The sequence below is a fragment of the Tamandua tetradactyla genome, chromosome 8, assembly GCF_023851605.1.
Source record: "Tamandua tetradactyla isolate mTamTet1 chromosome 8, mTamTet1.pri, whole genome shotgun sequence".
In the NCBI taxonomy this organism is placed as follows: Eukaryota; Metazoa; Chordata; class Mammalia; order Pilosa; family Myrmecophagidae; genus Tamandua; species Tamandua tetradactyla.
In genome coordinates, this window is record NC_135334.1 from 67,197,628 (window position 1) to 67,215,220 (window position 17,593).

Here is a 17,593-nt window from a genome sequence, read left to right on the forward strand (position 1 = left end):
TTCATTTCTGCTGAAATTTGATAGTTCAGGATAAAGTTTTGTTAGGACAGAAACTAAAGTGTTTTTTTCCACCTGTAAGGGGAGGGATCATAACTTAAACTGTGTGTTCTTGTTTTGTTTTGTTTTGTTTTTTACATGGGCAGGCACTGGGAATCGAGCCCGGGTCTCTGGCATGGCAGATGAGAACTCTACCACTCAGCCACCATCACACTGCCCTTAAGCTGTTTTAAGTACTTACTAAAATACAGTGGTTTCTTGGTTGCAATCTTGGCTAGTATGGAAAAGCACAGGGTAATTTGTAATGTTTATAAGCTTCGTTAGGCCAACTTCTGTAATGAAGGCCATATGTTGCATATAGAATACTTTTGTGTAGTTATGTCTCTATCAATTATTGAGTAAATGAGTTTATTGTATCTAGATTCTAGGAAGAATAAAAGGTGCTGGAAGTTGAAAAAAATTCACTTGGAAATGTATTGCTTTTTTGTATATATGGTATTTTTCACAATGTTCTAGTTTGCAAGCTGCCGAAATGCGATATACCAGAAACGGAATGGCTTTTTAAAAATGGGAATTTATTAAGTTGTAAGTTTTAAGTTGCAAGTTTACAGTTCTAAAGCTATGAAAATATCCAAATTACAGCAAAGATATAGAAATATCCAATCTAAGGTATTCAGAGAAAGATACCTTGGTTCAAGAAGGCCGATGACGTTCAGGGTTTCTTTGTCACCTGGAAAGGCACACGGTAAACATGGCGACATCTGTCAGCTGCCTCTCCAGGCTCTTGTTACATGAAGCTCCCCAAAGGGTGCTTTTCATCTCCAAAGGTTTCTGCCTTTGTGGGCTCTCATGGTTCTTGTGGCTCTCAAACTTTTTTCCAAAAATGTTTCCTCTTTTAAAGGATTCCAGTAAACTAATCAAGACCCATCTGGAATGGGTGGAGTCACATCTCCCTCTAATCAAAGGTAGATACTCACAATTGGGCAGGACACATCTCCATGGAGATAATCTAATCATGTTTCCAACGTGCAATATTGAATAGGGATTAAAAGAAATGGTTGCCTCCACAAGATGGATCAGGATTAAAATATGGCTTTTCTAGGGTACATAACCCTTTCAAACTAGCACATACAGTTTAAAAAGTGCTTGAAAAACGCCATGTTGTATGATATAGGTATAAATAAATTCTTTAAAAGAGAAAAAAAAAGAAAATTACAAGTAGTGGAGAGGATGTGCAAATATAGGAACACTCATCCATTGTACATAGGATGTAAAATGGTGCTACTGTGGAAAACAGTTTGATGGTTCCCCAAAAAACTAAACATCGAACTACCATATGATCCAGCAATCCCACTTCTAGGTTGTTTGCTGGCTGCCGGAATGTAACACACCAGAGATGGATTTGCTTTTAATAAAAGGGGATTTATTTCATTAGTTCTTCAGAGGAAAGGCAGCTAACTTTCATCTGAGGTTCTTTCTTACGTGGGAAGGCACAGGACGATCTCTGCTGGCCTTCTCTCCAGGCTTCTGGGTTCCAACAACTTTCCCCAGGGTGAGTCCTTTCTGCATCTCCAAAGGCCTGGGCTGAGCTGTGAGTGCTGAGATGAGGTTGTGCTACGTTGTGCTCTCTCATTTAAGCATCAGCCAATTAAATAAAAAATTCATTCATTGCAACAGCCATGTCTCCTAGCCGACTGCAGATGTAATCAGCAACAGATGAGGTTCAGGTACCATTGGCTCATGTCCACAGAAACAGAACTAGGTGCCTTCACCTGGCCAAACTGACAACTGAATATAACTACCACATAGGTATACACCCTAGATAACTGAAAGTAGGGAGTTAGATAAATATCTGTGACTAGTGTTCATAATAGCATTATTCATAATAACCAAAAGGCAGAAGCCACCCAAATGTCCATCAGCAGATGAATGGATAAACAAAATGTGGCATATACACACAATGGAATATTACTCAGCCTTAAAAAGGAATGTACCACACTACAGAAGAAAATCTATACTCCTTAACCAGATATTCAAAATCCTGCACAAGCTGCCCAGGGCAACCTCTTCTGTACCCATTCTTGGGAAAATACAGACAAATACTTGAGTAGCAGGCGGAGCCTGAAAACGCAAAACCTTAAACGAGACCATGAGGAAAGAGCAAAGTAGACGCCAGAGCTCCGGTAAGCAGGCGGGTAAAAAGCATGTCCGAAGCTCGGGAGAAAGAGATATTAGACTAACAGTCTTCCCCCAGCACAACCATGCCTCAAAAGACGGGGAGCACGTGCAGCACCTCCCAGCAGCCACCGAGGCTCCTCGATGTCCGCAGGAGGAAGGATGAAGACGCGCACGAGGCCAGCGCTAATCCTTTTCAAGGATAAGAACTATGCATAAAGGTGGAGGACAGAGGCGTACAGGAACATATTTTATGTACACTGTTCAAGTTAAGCTTTAAAATTAAGTTAAGCGATTATTATAGATTTAGGACATTTAAGCACCGTGGTATCGACAAAGAAAACAATATGCAAACTCTATAAAGACAGAAAGCAGAATACAGGTTACCAGGGGTCAGGGCAATGGCGATGGAAAGTTAATGCAAAATAAATGTAGGGTTTCTGTTTGGGGTAAAGGGAAATTTATAGTAATGGATGGCGGTGAGGGTACTACAACATTGTGAACGTGATTACTCCCACTAGGTGAAAAAACATTACAATTGGTGGATCTGGATATCTGGGGGTGGGGGTGGTATGCTGGACTTCTCTATATGAGGTTTGTATTACTTTTGCATCTGTCCTGTAAGTTTTTAATTATTTCAACGTAAAAGAAAGTTTATAAAAGGAGCGAAGGAACCAGTAACACAAAAATGTGCCTGGCACATAACACTCGGCTAAATTTAGCTACTATTATGGTTACTTTTAAAGTTTTAATTGCTCTTAATTATTTACTCTTTAGTGCCTAAGTAAGAAATAAATTAAGAGTTCCAAATCTAGGGGCTTAATTCTTTTCCTTTCAGCGGCCCATCTCCTTACTAACATAGGCTGTTCTTCATCCGGAGTCAGTTACCTCTTCTCTCTGCGCTGGCCGGCCCTCCATTGACGTGGGGATAGTCGTTCTGCACGAGGGTGGTTTCAGGACCTACACTGATTTCTGGCGCTTGGCTGCGTACAGCTGAGATGTGAACAGTCGCGAGTGAAGCAAGAACAAGTGAGAAGCGCCCTAAACCGAGTTTAGGGGCTTTCTGACCTCTCAAGCGTGTGGTCTCTGCTCCCAAAGCACTCCGTGTCTCAGGTCTTAGTTTCCTCTTTTGTAGAGAAAAGGAATACTAATCTTTCTTGTGCCTCCTCTCTAAAGAATGTTGCAGTAAGGATCTAGAAATAGGATGTCATCGAGAAAGCTTTATTACCCTAAGCCTAAAGCCTCAGAAAGGGCGAGAAGTAAAGGGGGCGTCCGGGGACACGCCCATCACGGTCTTCGCAGACCTCCGGGTTTCCTAGAACTTCTCGTCTCTATGGTCAAAAACGTTGAAATTTCCGCCCGTCTAAGTTGCTCTTCCGATGTTAATGCCACCACTTCCGGGGCAGGACGCGGTGAGATAGATTTGTTATCGCCTTCGCTTCCTCCGGCTTGTGTGTTGCTATTCCCTGCTTCAATGAATTTCCTCAAAAGTGTTCCGCCACCCGGCCCCACCGATGGCCTTCGGCACCAACTGCCAGATACCGAAGCTGTATTAGACGGGAAAGGTTTGGGCACCGGCACCCTTTACATCGCTGAGAGGTGGGATCCTTGTTCCCGAGCGCGTCTTCATCCTTCCTCCTGCGGACATCGAGGAGCGTGGGTGATACCTGACCTCGGTGGCTGCTGGGAGGTGCAGCACGTGGTCCCCGTCATTTCGGGGATGCTTGTGCTGGGGAAAGACTGTTAGTCTAATATCTCTTTCTCCCGAGCTTCGGACATGCTTTTTACCCGCCTGCTTACCGGAGCTCTGGCGTCTACTTTGCTCTTTCCTCATGGTCTCGTTTAAGGTTTTGCGTTTTCAGGCTCCGCCTGCTACTCAAGGATATGTCTGTGTTTTCCAATGAACGGGTATAGAAGAGGTTGCCCTGGGCAGCTTGTGCAGGATTTTGAATATCTGGTTAAGGAGTATAGATTTTCTTCTGTGGTGTGGTTGGGGAAGGAACACTCCCAAACCCACGCAAGGCGGGGTCGTATCTGAAGGGACCCGACTCCCACGTCTGGGTCCCAGAAGAGATTGCTTCTTTCATTGGCCACCTGGCACACCGTGCTTTCACATCAGCCTTATCTTAAATCTTAAATATTTGCTTGTTTTGAGTCTTGTCTTATTTTAAAACAAACAGAAGCCAAAAAAAAAAAAAACAAAAAAAAAAAACCTAAGCACAGTAATGTCGCAAAATGTGAGTACTTTAAATGTGTCCTAGCAGTTGTGATGTTACTGCTCCATTTTATGCACTCATTCCAATTTCATTTTTAATGGTTTGGAAGCCATTTTTGTAATAAATAAATGTTTATGCTATTCAGTTACTGTAGCATGCTATTCTGGATTAATAAAAACAATTTAGTATTACAGATAAAAAACACGGGTAAGTGTTAAAGATATAATGAGGCAGTTCATGATGAATAGTTAGGTGACAGGTACAGATAGTGCTGAGGAGGGGGAGGGGTTCAGAGTAGAGAAGAATCATAGGGATAAAGCAGGTTGTAGAACAAGGTCTTTAAATTTGAACTAGATGTCAGTACTTCAAACGGTCTGTGACACTCTGAAGTTATGTGTAGAATTTGTATATGTGCATTTTTTTTTTCTGATTTCTGGCATGAGATTCTTAAGGAGGTCAGTGACTCCAACAGGCTTAAGTAGGACCTATCAATAAGGAAGGATGAGCTGGAGAGAAAGGGTGATTAGTATTGCAGGGAGAGATAGGGAAATGCCAACTAACAGGAGGAAGTTTTATGGACCTTCAGGTAGAAAGCAAATTCTGAGTTGTTGATTGCAACATGCAGATGGACCCTCAGGCAGATATCTGCTCAGTAGGCCCAGAACTACACACATACACTCTTTTATTTAAAGGATCTTATGATACCATGTTTGTGTGGAAAGGTTCAGTCCCATCTTTTCCATCCCTTCCTACTATTCTTTATGTTCTTTAAAATAAGAAAGAAATGGAAATCCTGGTGAATTAGGCAACCTTTATTATTGCTTGGCCTGATCTTTACTGTAAACACAGTTTTACTCTGCCAGCTACTATTTTCCCTTCCCTCTTGGATATATAAAAGGTGGTGTTTAAATAGCAAACTATGTTTACCATATTTTTCTTTGGTAATCTTCTCAGGAACTTTGATTTTGGTCACTTCCATGCTTTCCAACTCAAACACTAAGTCCTCCTTCCTGCTATGCATCCGTTATTTGAGTCTTTCAAACTTCTAAATTCATTACCCATATCCCTGGTCCAGATTTCCATACATTTCAAGCTTCTCTCCACCTTTACCCCTTCCTATCCCTTTCCCATATGATTGTAGCCCTTTATTTAGGCTGTAGAGGCTTTTAATTCTCTTACCTTCCAGGCAGCTCTTTCTCAGTCATTTTTTGCTGGTTTCTTCCACATCTCTCTGACTTCTAAATGTTAAGGTGCCCAAGTCTCAGTCCTTACTCAAAATAAAACCAGAGACCTCACAATGGCCTGCAGGGTCCTGCATGATCTAACTCTGTCTCCCCCAGCCTCTCTGACCTTATCTACTAATTTCCTCTTCATTTGTTGTGCTCCAGACATACTGGTTCCTTGATTTTTTCTTGAAATTGTCATGCATGCTCTCACCAAGGTCACTTTCCACCAAGCATGCTCCTATTTTGGTGCCTTTGCACTTAATCTTTTCTGTCTGAGAAATCCCCCTAAATGTCCACATAGTTTGCTCCTATACTTTTTCAGGTCTTATAAGTGAACTGTTCCCTTAGTCACTCTATATAAATTAGCTTCCCATTTCCATCTCTAGAATTCTTTATCTCCCTTACCTGCTTTATTTTTTTTTCTATAGTACTTAACGACTATCAGGGATATACAAGTATCCTTTACTATCAAAATCTGTTGGGTTCTTGGACAGTTTTCTGAAAAGTTTTTTCCATGAATTTCCTCCCATACTAGCTCTGAGATGAGAATTTTTAGCAAAACTGACTGAAATATAAGTTTTCTAAAATCAGTTTCTTTATGAATTTTCAGCCAAATTGGCTCAGTAGAGTTTCATTGAATTTGGCTTAAATCAGCAGTTTTCTAAAAGTCAGCTTTCTATGTGATTTTTAAAAAATCTTCCTATATCTAATAAGCATGTCAAACATAACATTACAGAACCAAATTCCTGTTTTCTTTAAAACTTGATCCTCCTTTAGTTTTCACTATCTTCCTTTCAGTTATTGAGATCAGAAACCTTGAAGTTATTCTTAACTCATCTCTTTCTTTCAGACTCACATAGCCAATCTGCCGAAAATTCTGTTGGTTCTGTCTTCACAATATATCCAGAATTTGATGGTTTCCCAGAAGTTTAACTGCTGGAGTGGTGACCAAGGTAGATGTGCCTTCATAGAACTTATGGTTTAGAGCAGGGGTTCTTCATCCTTGCATGTCTGGAAACCTGTTAATTCAAGAGATCCATGAATTAGGATGGGAAAAAATTTTCATCATTATTTTAAGTAAACTGTAACCCAATATAACATTTTTTCAATTATGAATGTAAGCAGCAAACTGCAGTAGTGTTAGCAGTGTTCATCTGTGACTGTCAATAATAGAAATAATTATTTTCAATTCAAATTAGAATTGTTGTAGATACCTTGAAATATTATTTATGTTTGTCACTGCTTTGCAAGTGTGGTACTTAGTAGACCTGGTGCTAGATCTTGTTATTTAATGCAGTAATAAAGAAGAACATATATAACTATGTGACAAATTCATTTTTATATCAGTATTTTGATAATTGTGTTTAAATATAATTGGTTTCCTTTGTAATATTATGTATTTTATGCACTTAAAAATATTATTCTAAAGCAGTATCCTTAGGCTCTCTTAGACTTCCAAAAGAGTCTGTATTAGTTTTATGTATGTATGTATGTATGCATGCATGCATGCAGGCAGGCAGGCACGCAGTGGAAATTGAACTTGGTTCTCCGGCATAGCATGTGTTAGTTTTATATGGCTACAAATTTAGCAATACAGATTTATTATCTCATAGTGTCTGGAGGTCAGAAGCCTGGCACAGCATGGCTGGATTTTCTGCTTAGGGTCTTACCTAGCCAAAAGATATCATCCAGGCTGGGTATTTTTCCGGATGTTCAGGGGTTAAAATATACCTCCAAGCTCATTCAGATTATGACAGAATTCAATTCCTTGTGGTTGTAGGACTGAGGTCCTATATGTGGTCCTCTTCATCTTCAAACCAACATGAGCATACTGAATCCTTTCCAGCCCTCAAATCTCTCTGACCTCCTCTTCTACTGCAACTCTTGTCTACAGTCAGGAAGTTCTGTGCTTTTTCAGAGCTCATGTGATTACATTGGGCCCAGCCGTATAATTTGAGATCTGCAAAATCCCTTTTGACATGTAAAGTAGCATATTCATAGACATGATACCAGGGGCCCAAATTCTGCCTACCACAGAATCCAGGGCACAAAACAAAATGTAGAGAACCTTTGCTTTAAAAGGAAAATTTAAACAGTGAGCGAAGGTTAGACTTTTGACCAGTCATTGACATAGGGAATATGGAAAGAAAATCAAGTTTGGGGTGAGAGAAGGATAATGAGTTTAGTTTGAACATGTGATGTGTAGAAACATTAGATGTATGAGTCTGAATCTTGGGAGAGGGTATACATCTATATTAAGAAGTGAGTCATGGAATAAGAGACTTGAGGAAAAAGAGGTTGGAGGAGTGATCAAATAAAGTAGAATCTGAAGAGTATCGTTAGGTATTGAGAAGAAGCTCTTGGGTGATATTTGAGAAAAAAGTTTAAGTGGTGAAGAGTGCCATGTAGATATAACCATAGCCCTTTCACAATCCTTTTTGTCTGTAGTATCTCTGTATAGTGGCTCTTCTTTCTAAAATGTAACTACTTTTTGGGAAAGCCCTATACTGGTTTTTTCATCTTGAAAAATATCAAGCCTAAAGCAAAGTTACAAGCGTTATTCATTAATACCCATATACCTGTCAAAAAATTCATCAGTTGTTAACATTTTGCCACATTTCTTTTTCTCTGAGCTGTTGAGAGTTAGTAGCATATATCTTGCCATTATCACCCATGGGTACTTCAGCATGTATCTCCTAAGAACAAGGACATTCTTCTGTTTAACCATAATACAACTATTACACTCAGGAAGTACAATTCTTTTTAAGTTCTTATTTGTTAAAACAAAATTCCTTGTTATTTCACTAGCAGAAAATATATTTTTCTTAAAATATGCATCCAAAAAAGAATATAAGTACTATTTAAAGAATTGTAACTAAACCATCCACCATTGAGGTTAAAAATAGAACATTACTAGTACCTTAAACACTGCTGTCATTCCCCTTTACCCACTGTTAGCCTTACCTTCTTTGTCTTCTTCCCTTTTTTGTTCTTTTCCACCTAACATTTCCAAGTTGTAGTAGAATCAATGTCTCAACAAATGGGAAGGCTTCCTAGAGGAGGTGAGAAAATGATGATAAACAGTTAGCTAAGTTAATGAGATGGGGTCAAGGGAAATGTTCCCATTAGAAGAAACAGGTGCTCAGAGGTAAGGGTAATAAACAGTTTTGTGTGTGCCAGGATAGATACACATGCATACATATATACACATACATACACACATATACAGTGTGTGTGTATGCATAGTCTAGTAGTTCTTGCGTTTGAGGAAATGACACAGAAAGAATGATAAGATATAATAAAGTGGAGAGGTAGCAAGCCACGTTTATGACGTTTGATTTTGGCCTTTAGGCATTTTGTTTTGTTTTGGCATAGACAGGTACTGGGAATTGAACCTGGTCTCCAGCATGGCAGGTGAGAGTCTGCCACTGAGCCACCATCTCACCGCCCACGCTTTAGGCTTTTGGAAAACTGTTTTAGAATTTTAGGCAGAGGGACAGAGTCAGATTTGGTTTTAGGTGGTTTCTCAGATGCATATTCAGGCTTATTTTCAGAGCTTAGTTTTCATAGGAAGTCGACTTTTTCCGAATAAGGGAATAGAAGCATAAATAATTCAAAGTGAGTAATTTAAAACAGTTATGACCTAGAAGTACTGCTTTTCTGTATCTATTCCAAAATTAATTTTAAACCAAGTAATAAGCCAACCCAAATTCAAGACTTCTCTTACCTTCCTGTTCTGTTCCTCACCCTATACCAGGAATAAAGAACTTGTATAAGTTCATTAGAGTTTAGCAAAATATTTCTTTACTGGCTTTCTAATTTTCGTGTTTCCATTTTGTGACTCATGGTTTCTTTGAGACTAGGTATAGTTAAGTAGATACTTGGGTTTGGAAGGATGTTTCTTCTAGAATATATGCAAAATTGTAAATAAAAATCAGAACTTAACTGATAAGAATAGGTGTTACTTTTAAGTGTGGAATTTGCTTCTGTCTTATACAGTGCATAATCCACTTCTGTGTACAGAATTATGAGAGCGCCATAGGAAATGCTGTGCTGAGATAGCATTTACATCCTGTCAGCAGTAAGGAACTAGAGTAGTTATGTGCTTTGTAAAGCAAAGGCTCTGATTTCTGGTTCTGGATATTTGAAATGATTTTTGGACACCTGAAATTGAAATGTGCTCCTTCTGAATTGTGATAATGCTAGTCAATTTTTGAGGCAGGAAAAAGGCTGTTTATTGACCTGAATTAATAAGGGACTTGGACTATTTCTGTGATACACAAACACTTTCATCTACATATGAAGAGGAAAGCAGGACTGGAAGAGAGCATCCATCCACAGCAGTATAATTACAATAGTAAAATCATGTTTGTTTGGGAGTGCATTCTGGAAAGTCATTTCTAGAACTTTTATCACCTTCAGCTCCTTAAGGTTTATCACTTAAGCCTCAGGTTTTCTTTTTAAAATAAACATTATGGATGTAAGACTTTCCAAATAACAGTTCGTAATTTTCTCCTTTCATCTTGTTTTTTTTTTAAGTACACTATCAATAAATTGTAGTATATTTACAGAGCTGTACAACCATCACCACAATCTAGTTCTGCCTTTGCCTTTTATAATACTTTTGATAACTGAGAGTCATGTGTTATACACTTGTATAAGACATTGATTTCCTGTAGGGGGACTCTTAGTTTCCTAGGTTGCTCAGAGAAGATACCATGAAATGGGTCGGCTTAAACCATGGGAATTTATTAGCATACAGTTTGAGGCTGAGAAAGTGTCCAAATCAAGGCATCATCGAGGCAGTGCTTTCTTTCAAAAAACCAGCTGCCATCGATCCTTGGCTCTTCTGCCATATGGCAAGGCACATGGTGGTGTCTGCTGGTCTCTCCCTTCTCTTCTGGGTTTCCTTGGCTTTCTCTTTGTGTGTGCAAAATTTCATTCTCTAAATTTCATTCTATTGGAGTCTCTAAAGGACTCCAATAACAGGATTAAGACCTATTCAGATTGAGGCAGATCATACCTTAACTGAAGTAGTCTCCTCAGAATCCTATTTACATTTAGTTCATACCCACAGGAATGGATAATTCAAGAACGTGCTTTTTTGATGTATACATAGCTTCAAACTGTCACAAGGACTGAGGTGAAAGTCAGCCTCCCCTTACGATGAATGTGAATGTCTGAGAAAAGTGTCATTATTCCTGTCTGGGGGAATCCTACTTCCTTTGTATTTTTTGCTTTTTCCTGGTTAAAAGTTAGACAACCAGGCCAGTTAGGATTATACAGAAAATAGAATATGAGGGTGTTATTTGTATTGTTTTTAAAATAACCACTTTATTGAGATAATTAGTAGTAACTAGTTACCACTAATGGGTACAGAGTTTCTTTGGTGGGTATAAATGTCCTTAGATTGATTGTGGTGATGGTTGCACAACCCTGTGAATATATTAGAAATCAAAGATTTGTACACTTTAAATGGGAGAATTGTATGACACGTGAATAATTAGTTGCTGTGTTCTATTAGCTTTTATTGCATTAACATTTTTTGAGTGTGACTTCTTTAGGATCTTTTGCTTACCTTTTTTTTGTTGTTGTTGTTAAGTGGACAGTTCCAGATGGGTGAAGTATTACCAAAAAATTAACCAGCCCCACTCAAACTCAGCGTACTGATTTTATTTTGGTGATGTTTGTTATAGACAAATGCACTAAGATAATTGCATTTGACCACATTAGAGGGGACTGGGTTTCTTTTAAAGCTGCAGAATAATTGAAGGGCTTTATAGTCTACCTTTTTTTTTTTGCATGAGAAGGCACCAGGAATCGAACCCGGGTCTCAGGCATGGCGGGCCAGAACTCTGCCTACTGAGCCACCGTGGCCTGCCCCATAGTCTGCCTTTTAAGGTGATAATTATTTTCTAACCAAAGAAATGAGGCTGCTTTCATATGTATGTCATTTAATGTAGAATTAGTGGAGAAATTAGTGATTACCATGTTTCTGTTGCATATTTATCTGCTGAGCAGTATGCTAATCATTTTGAAGAATGTTAAATAAAGGAATAGGACAAACTCTGTTATCAAGTACCTCATATTTTATTAGGATACATATAAATTTCATTACCAGAGAGTGAGGTGCTACATAGTGTATTACTGAGCATAAGTGTAGTTTAGAAAAAGATGAGATCATTATGGACTATTGGAGGAAAGGCTCATGGAAAAGCTAGGACTTAACTAGATAAGAATATGTAAAAGCTAAGAGGGAGCCTGTAAACATTCAGAATTATGCATAAAAGTTGTAGAAACATGCATGAGCCTTAGAAAGAATGCATTTCAAATCTGTGTTCACAAAACAGCCCTCACAACAAAGAATTATTTGGCCCAACAGGCAATAGTGACAAGGTTGAGAAACTTTGGGTTACAGAATTCCCAGGTTTTCCTATTAGAGATATCCAAAGATTCATAAAAGTCTAGTGAAGATGTTCAAAGAAGGATTAAGAAAGATATAAAAAAAAAATTGGTGTTTCAAGTTGATCATGAGTTTTGAAACTTCCTAAAAAGAAATAGCATGGGTCTCAAAGAAAATCCAATTTCTATTGCTGGATTTTCTTATTTTAGATTATTTCTAAACAATAAACTTGAATTTATTCATATGCATGAAAGTGTCTAAGCTGAACTTAACCTTTAAAAATTTGAGATGTTAAATTAGGATTTAATTTGTTAAAGTAATCTACTGAAAACATGTTTTTCAGCCGCCTGTCTTGGTTAGATGGCTCTGGATTAGGATTCTCTCTGGAATATCCCACCATTAGTTTACATGCTGTGTCCAGGGACCTAAGTGCCTACCCACGAGAACATTTGTATGTTATGGTGAATGCTAAATTTGGAGGTATGTATGGTGTAATTTAATCTTGAGTTTTCATTGGTAGCTAGTTATGTATTTAAAAATATATTTGCTAATAACCAATGTAATAGTCAAGCCGTTAACCTACTTTGAATAATAGTTTTATTAAGCAAAATTTCAGCCAGTAAAATAATTTGTACACTTGTAGTTCTTATAATGGGCATTCATTTTATGTGGATCAGCCTTTTGTTTCTATACTGTTACTTTTAGAATTCTTCAGTTATTGTGGATTTGCATTTCTAACTTTTCCTTTTAAGTTTAAATGTTGATTCTCTCATTTTCTTTGTAAACACATTTATATTTGGCACCGTTAGGGCCTGGTTCAATATGCTTAGTGCTTTTATGGTTAAGAATAGAACCTTTTTTGCTTTGTTTTATTACAGCAGTAGCTCTCAATGGGGAATGATTTTGTCCTCTCAAGAGACAGTCGACAGTGACATTTTTATTGTCATGACCTCAGGGAGGAGGTGCTCCCGCAACTAATGGGTAGAGGCCAGGGATGTACTAAACATCCTACGGTTCACAAAACAGCCCCCACAACAAAGAATTATTTGGTGCAAAGGCAATAGTGCCAATGTTGAGAAACTTTGGGTATCAGAATTCCCAAGTTTTCCTATTAGAGATATCCAAAGATTCATAAAATCTAGTGAAGATGTTCAAAGAAGGATTAAGAAAGATATAAAAAAAATTGTGTTTCAAGTTGATCATGGGTTGTAAGACTTCCTAATAAGAAACAAGTTAGGAACCAAATACAAACTTGCTTTTATTTTGTAAGTGCAAAATGAGAAATTTATGTTCTGTATTGTGTTAGCTTAATAAGTTCATCTTTCATAGAAATGTAAAACTTTGGTATTGAAAGAATATTTTCATATCTTTAATAAGCTTTAGCTTTTAAAATAATGGGTTGCTTTTCTTCAAAATAGTATATAAGAGACAGTCTTATGTCCCATGGTTTTGCCTGTTGAGCTATTGCTCCTTCAAACTGGAATTTTAATATGACAGCTACAATCTGACATTTTTATTCAGTCATGACACTGATTGTTTAGTAAGTTTTAGGGCTTTTGACAAGCTTTGCCTCATTAAGTGATAATGACTGTTTCAGCTATCTGAAATATTTTTGTTACAAGAGTTCAAATCCTTGCCTTTGGAAAGGGTCCAAACATAGATAAAAATCTAATGAAGTTTGAGAGGGTAAGGAGAAATAAAAGTCCATTTTTTCAGGCTGTTGATCTTGAAGTAATACGACTTCCAGATGAGGAAGTGATAGGCACAAAGTTCCCTTTCCATCTATGTAAGTGCAACTATTTTTATATCACAGTCAACTTTATTTTTCTTTTTTGTGAAAAATAACATATACAAGAAAAGGATTAAATTTCAAAGCACATTGCAATCATTAATTATAGAACAGATTTCAGAGTTTGGTATGGATTACAATTCCACAATTTTACGTTTTTACTTCTAGCTCCTCTAACATACTGGAAACTAAGAGAAATAACAATATAATGATTCAGTAATCATACTCATTTGTTAAACCCTACGTTCTCCATATATCTCTGCATCACCTTTGATCTTTCTTTCACTCTTAGGGGTATTTGGGCCATGCACATTCTGACTTTTTCATGTTGGAGGGGGCTGTCAATAATGTGGGATGGGGGGAGGGAACTAGTTGATGTTCTGGAGAGGCTGGCCTATCTGCATTTCAGAACTTAGCTGGTCTGGGGACCCATCTGAAAGTTGTGGGTTTTTAGAAAGTTACCCTGGTGCATGGAACCTTTGTAGAATCTCATATAACGCTCTAAGTGTTCTTTAAGATTGGCAGAAATGGTTTTGGTTAGGGTTTGCCAAGCTATGATAGGTAGCAATATCTAACTGAAACTTGTGTAAGAGTAACCTCCAGAGTAGGCTCTCAACTCTATTTGAATTCTCTCAGACACTGATACCTTATTTTTTATACTTCTTTTCCCCCTTTTGTTCAGCATGGCATTGTTGAGCCCATGGTATCAGGGCCAGGCTCATCCCTGGGAGTCATCTTCCATGCCACCAGGGAAACTTTCACCCCTGGATATCATGTCCCACATAGTGGGGAGAACAGTGATTTCATTTGCAGAGTTGGGCTTAGAGAGAGGCCACATCTCAGTAACAAAAGAGGTCCTCCAGAAGTGACTCTTAGGCATACCTATAGGTAGGTTAAGCTCTGCTACAGTGTTCTAGTTTGCTAGCTGCCGGAATGCAATATACCAGAAACAGAATGGCTTTTTAAAAGGGGAATTTAATAAGTTGCTAGTTTACAGTTCTAAGGCTGAGATAATGTCCCAGTTAAAGCAAGTCTATAGAAATGTCCAATAAAAGGCACCCAAAGAAAGACACCTCGGTTCAAGAAGGCTGCTGAAGTTCAGGGTCTCTCTGTTAAGTGAGAAGGCACATGGCAAACAGGGTCAGGATTTCTCTCTCATCTGAAAAGGCATGTGGCAAACTTGGCATCATCTGCTAGCTTGCTCTCCTAGCTTCCTTTCATGAAGCTCCCCGGGCAGCGTTTTCCTTCTTCATTTCCAAAAGTCACTAGCTGGTGGGCTCTCTGCTTCCCATGGCTATGTCGTTCTGCTCTCTGAATTTCTTGCGTTCTCCAAAATATTTCCTCTTTTATAGGATTACAGTAAACTAATCAAGACACCTAAATGGGTGGATGCGTGCCTCCACCTAATCCAGTTTAACAACCACTCTTGATTGGGTTACATCTCCAGGAAGATGATCTAATTACAGATTCAAACATACAATATTGAATAGGGATTATTCTGCCTTTATGAAATGGGATTTTGATTAAAACATGGCTTTCTAGGGTACATACATTCTTTCAAACCAGTGCATACGAACATAAGTTCACAAGAGCAAGCCTCAAGATCAAGGGCTTGGCCTGTTGATTTGCGTGTCCCTAATGTTTGACATAGTATCGGGTTTCCCCAGGGGTAAAGTTTAATAGTTCCATATTTTTTCTCCCATCCCTCAAGGGACTTTGCTAATACTTTTTTTTTTTTTTTTTTAACATGGGCAGGCACCAGGAAGCGAACCCGGGTCCTCTGACATGGCAGGCAAGCATCCTTGCCTGCTGAGCCACTGTGGCCTGCCCAGCTAATACTTTTTGATTATCTGCTTAATATACACTGGGATTTATCCAGGTATTAGATTAAGCTTTACAGGATTAAAGGGCCTCATTCTTATTCTGGGCTCCCTGTGTTTGGATTGTTTAGATGATCTATCCAGACAGGTTGAGTTAGATTATGTTCTACAGAAAATTTGGGTTCTGGACAAAATAAACCTTTCTTTCTTTGGTCTCAAAGAGTAGATGAAGTTCTGAAATACACACAGTGTCTTCCTTGCTCCTATGTTCTGAATTATGTTGAATCACTTGATCAGCTTTGTTCTTATCTCTAAATACCAAGTTATATGTACATAAAACAGCCTCTCAAAATCTAGAAGTAGCAATTACTGCTCTAGACTAAATGTGAGCTTACAATCTAGGCCCCTGTTTTCTTATATGTATTTTCTAAATGAGACCGTACAAAATTTGCTTGTTTTTGTTTCTTGCTTAATTTTGCCTCAACAAATGTCCCATAGGTTCATTCACAGCATTGCATGCCTCACAACTTTGTTACTTATCGTAACAGCACAATAATCGATCATAGGTATGTAGCATTGTTCGCCAGTCGACTTCTCAATCAGTGCATCTTTCAGCCACCTCCATTCATTGGGCATCATGTATAATGTCCAAAGTCAAAAGCCCATCAGCACTTTCCATTTTAGATCATTTCATTGTTCCTAAGAGAAAGGTAACCAATAAACATGCCCTCACCAAATAGAAAATCCAAACCTCCCCTTAACTCTTGTCCCTTTGCACATTATTTACCCCTGATGTTGCTGTGGTACTGTTGATGTTTTCCTTTTAAACATAGCCCATAGCATGCAATAACAGCAACTGTGATTTTATCATAATATTTTATGTTATGTTTAATTTAAAACATTCATTTATTCATAGAAATGCAAAACCTCAGTCAATGCCAAATTCTGATTTGAAAAGCCAGGACATTGTCACAGGGCCCAGGTATATGTCAAGAAATAAGGCTAGAGAGGTGGAGTCTAAAAAATACTATGTTAGGGGGAAAAGCACACTAAATAACATGATTATGTCATTAAATTGCTAGGTAAGACATTTTCATCTCTCTGAACCTCAATTTCATTTAAAAAAAAAAGAGGGGACTGTGTTTGTCTATGTTTCCCAAACCTGACTGCCTATTAGAAATACCCAGTGAACTTGTTAAAAGTACAAATGCTGGAAATCCCAAAGTAGAAAATAAAGATTTATTAGGTTCGGAAAAGACTTGTGCTATGAATATTGGCTTCAAATCAATGGGATTATGATTAATTCTTTCTTACTAAAATAAGTAGGACTTTCTATCTTATTTGGAAGTCGTATCCTCCTGGGTCACATTTATTTCAGTTGTTCTCCAGTTCTGTTTATCTGGGATTCTACTCCTCTCCTAAATTACACATTTTTAGATCATAGCTTCCTAGCTTTTGTTCCTCCAATCATGTTTCTCCAAGCTTCACGTTTTTTTCTCTTTGACTAACCTCCATAAAACTCTTTAAAATTAACCATCAACTCATTGTTGATATATTATTTTAAAAATTACTTTTAAAACTCGTTCTCGTTGAACATTTGGAAAGATGTAAAGAGACAGAAGGTATAGCAGCCACTACTGTGGCCAAGCATGAGATGACAAGTGATGGTGAGGGTTGTATTTTCTTTTCCTGATTGTAAAATACATTTCTGCTTATTGCCTTAAGATAGATTCCTAAGACTGTACAATAAATTGTCATTAGTGGTTATTTCTGGGGAGAGGGACTTGAGGAACATGGACTTAATTTTTCTTTTGAATCCAGAGATTTTTTTTTATAGCTGCATTTTTACTTTTATAATTTTAAAAATGATGTTTGTTTACTTATAGAATAATAATTATAGTACGATACCATTTTTGTTTTTTAAAATGCTTCAAACTATAATTTATTCAATTATTTAGAATTCATTA

General features: G+C 37.9%; 1 protein-coding gene and 1 long non-coding RNA gene across 4 annotated transcripts in view; one reads left to right on the top strand and one right to left on the bottom strand.

Annotated features, from left to right (window-relative positions):
• The window catches only part of LOC143644459 (uncharacterized), a 69,305-nt gene extending 65,493 nt beyond the window's left edge, over positions 1–3,812 (bottom strand). For both annotated transcript variants that reach the window (XR_013156722.1, XR_013156723.1), the window contains exon 1: positions 3,061–3,812. This is a non-coding gene — a long non-coding RNA (uncharacterized LOC143644459). The remainder of the gene's footprint in view (positions 1–3,060) is intronic.
• The window catches only part of CLNS1A (chloride nucleotide-sensitive channel 1A), a 45,470-nt gene continuing 31,419 nt past the window's right edge, over positions 3,543–17,593 (top strand). For both annotated transcript variants that reach the window (XM_077113475.1, XM_077113476.1), the window contains exons 1-2: positions 3,543–3,771; positions 12,361–12,497. In XM_077113475.1, coding sequence (XP_076969590.1) covers positions 3,647–3,771; positions 12,361–12,497 — 262 coding nt within the window. In that variant the 5' untranslated portion in view covers positions 3,543–3,646. The remainder of the gene's footprint in view (positions 3,772–12,360; positions 12,498–17,593) is intronic.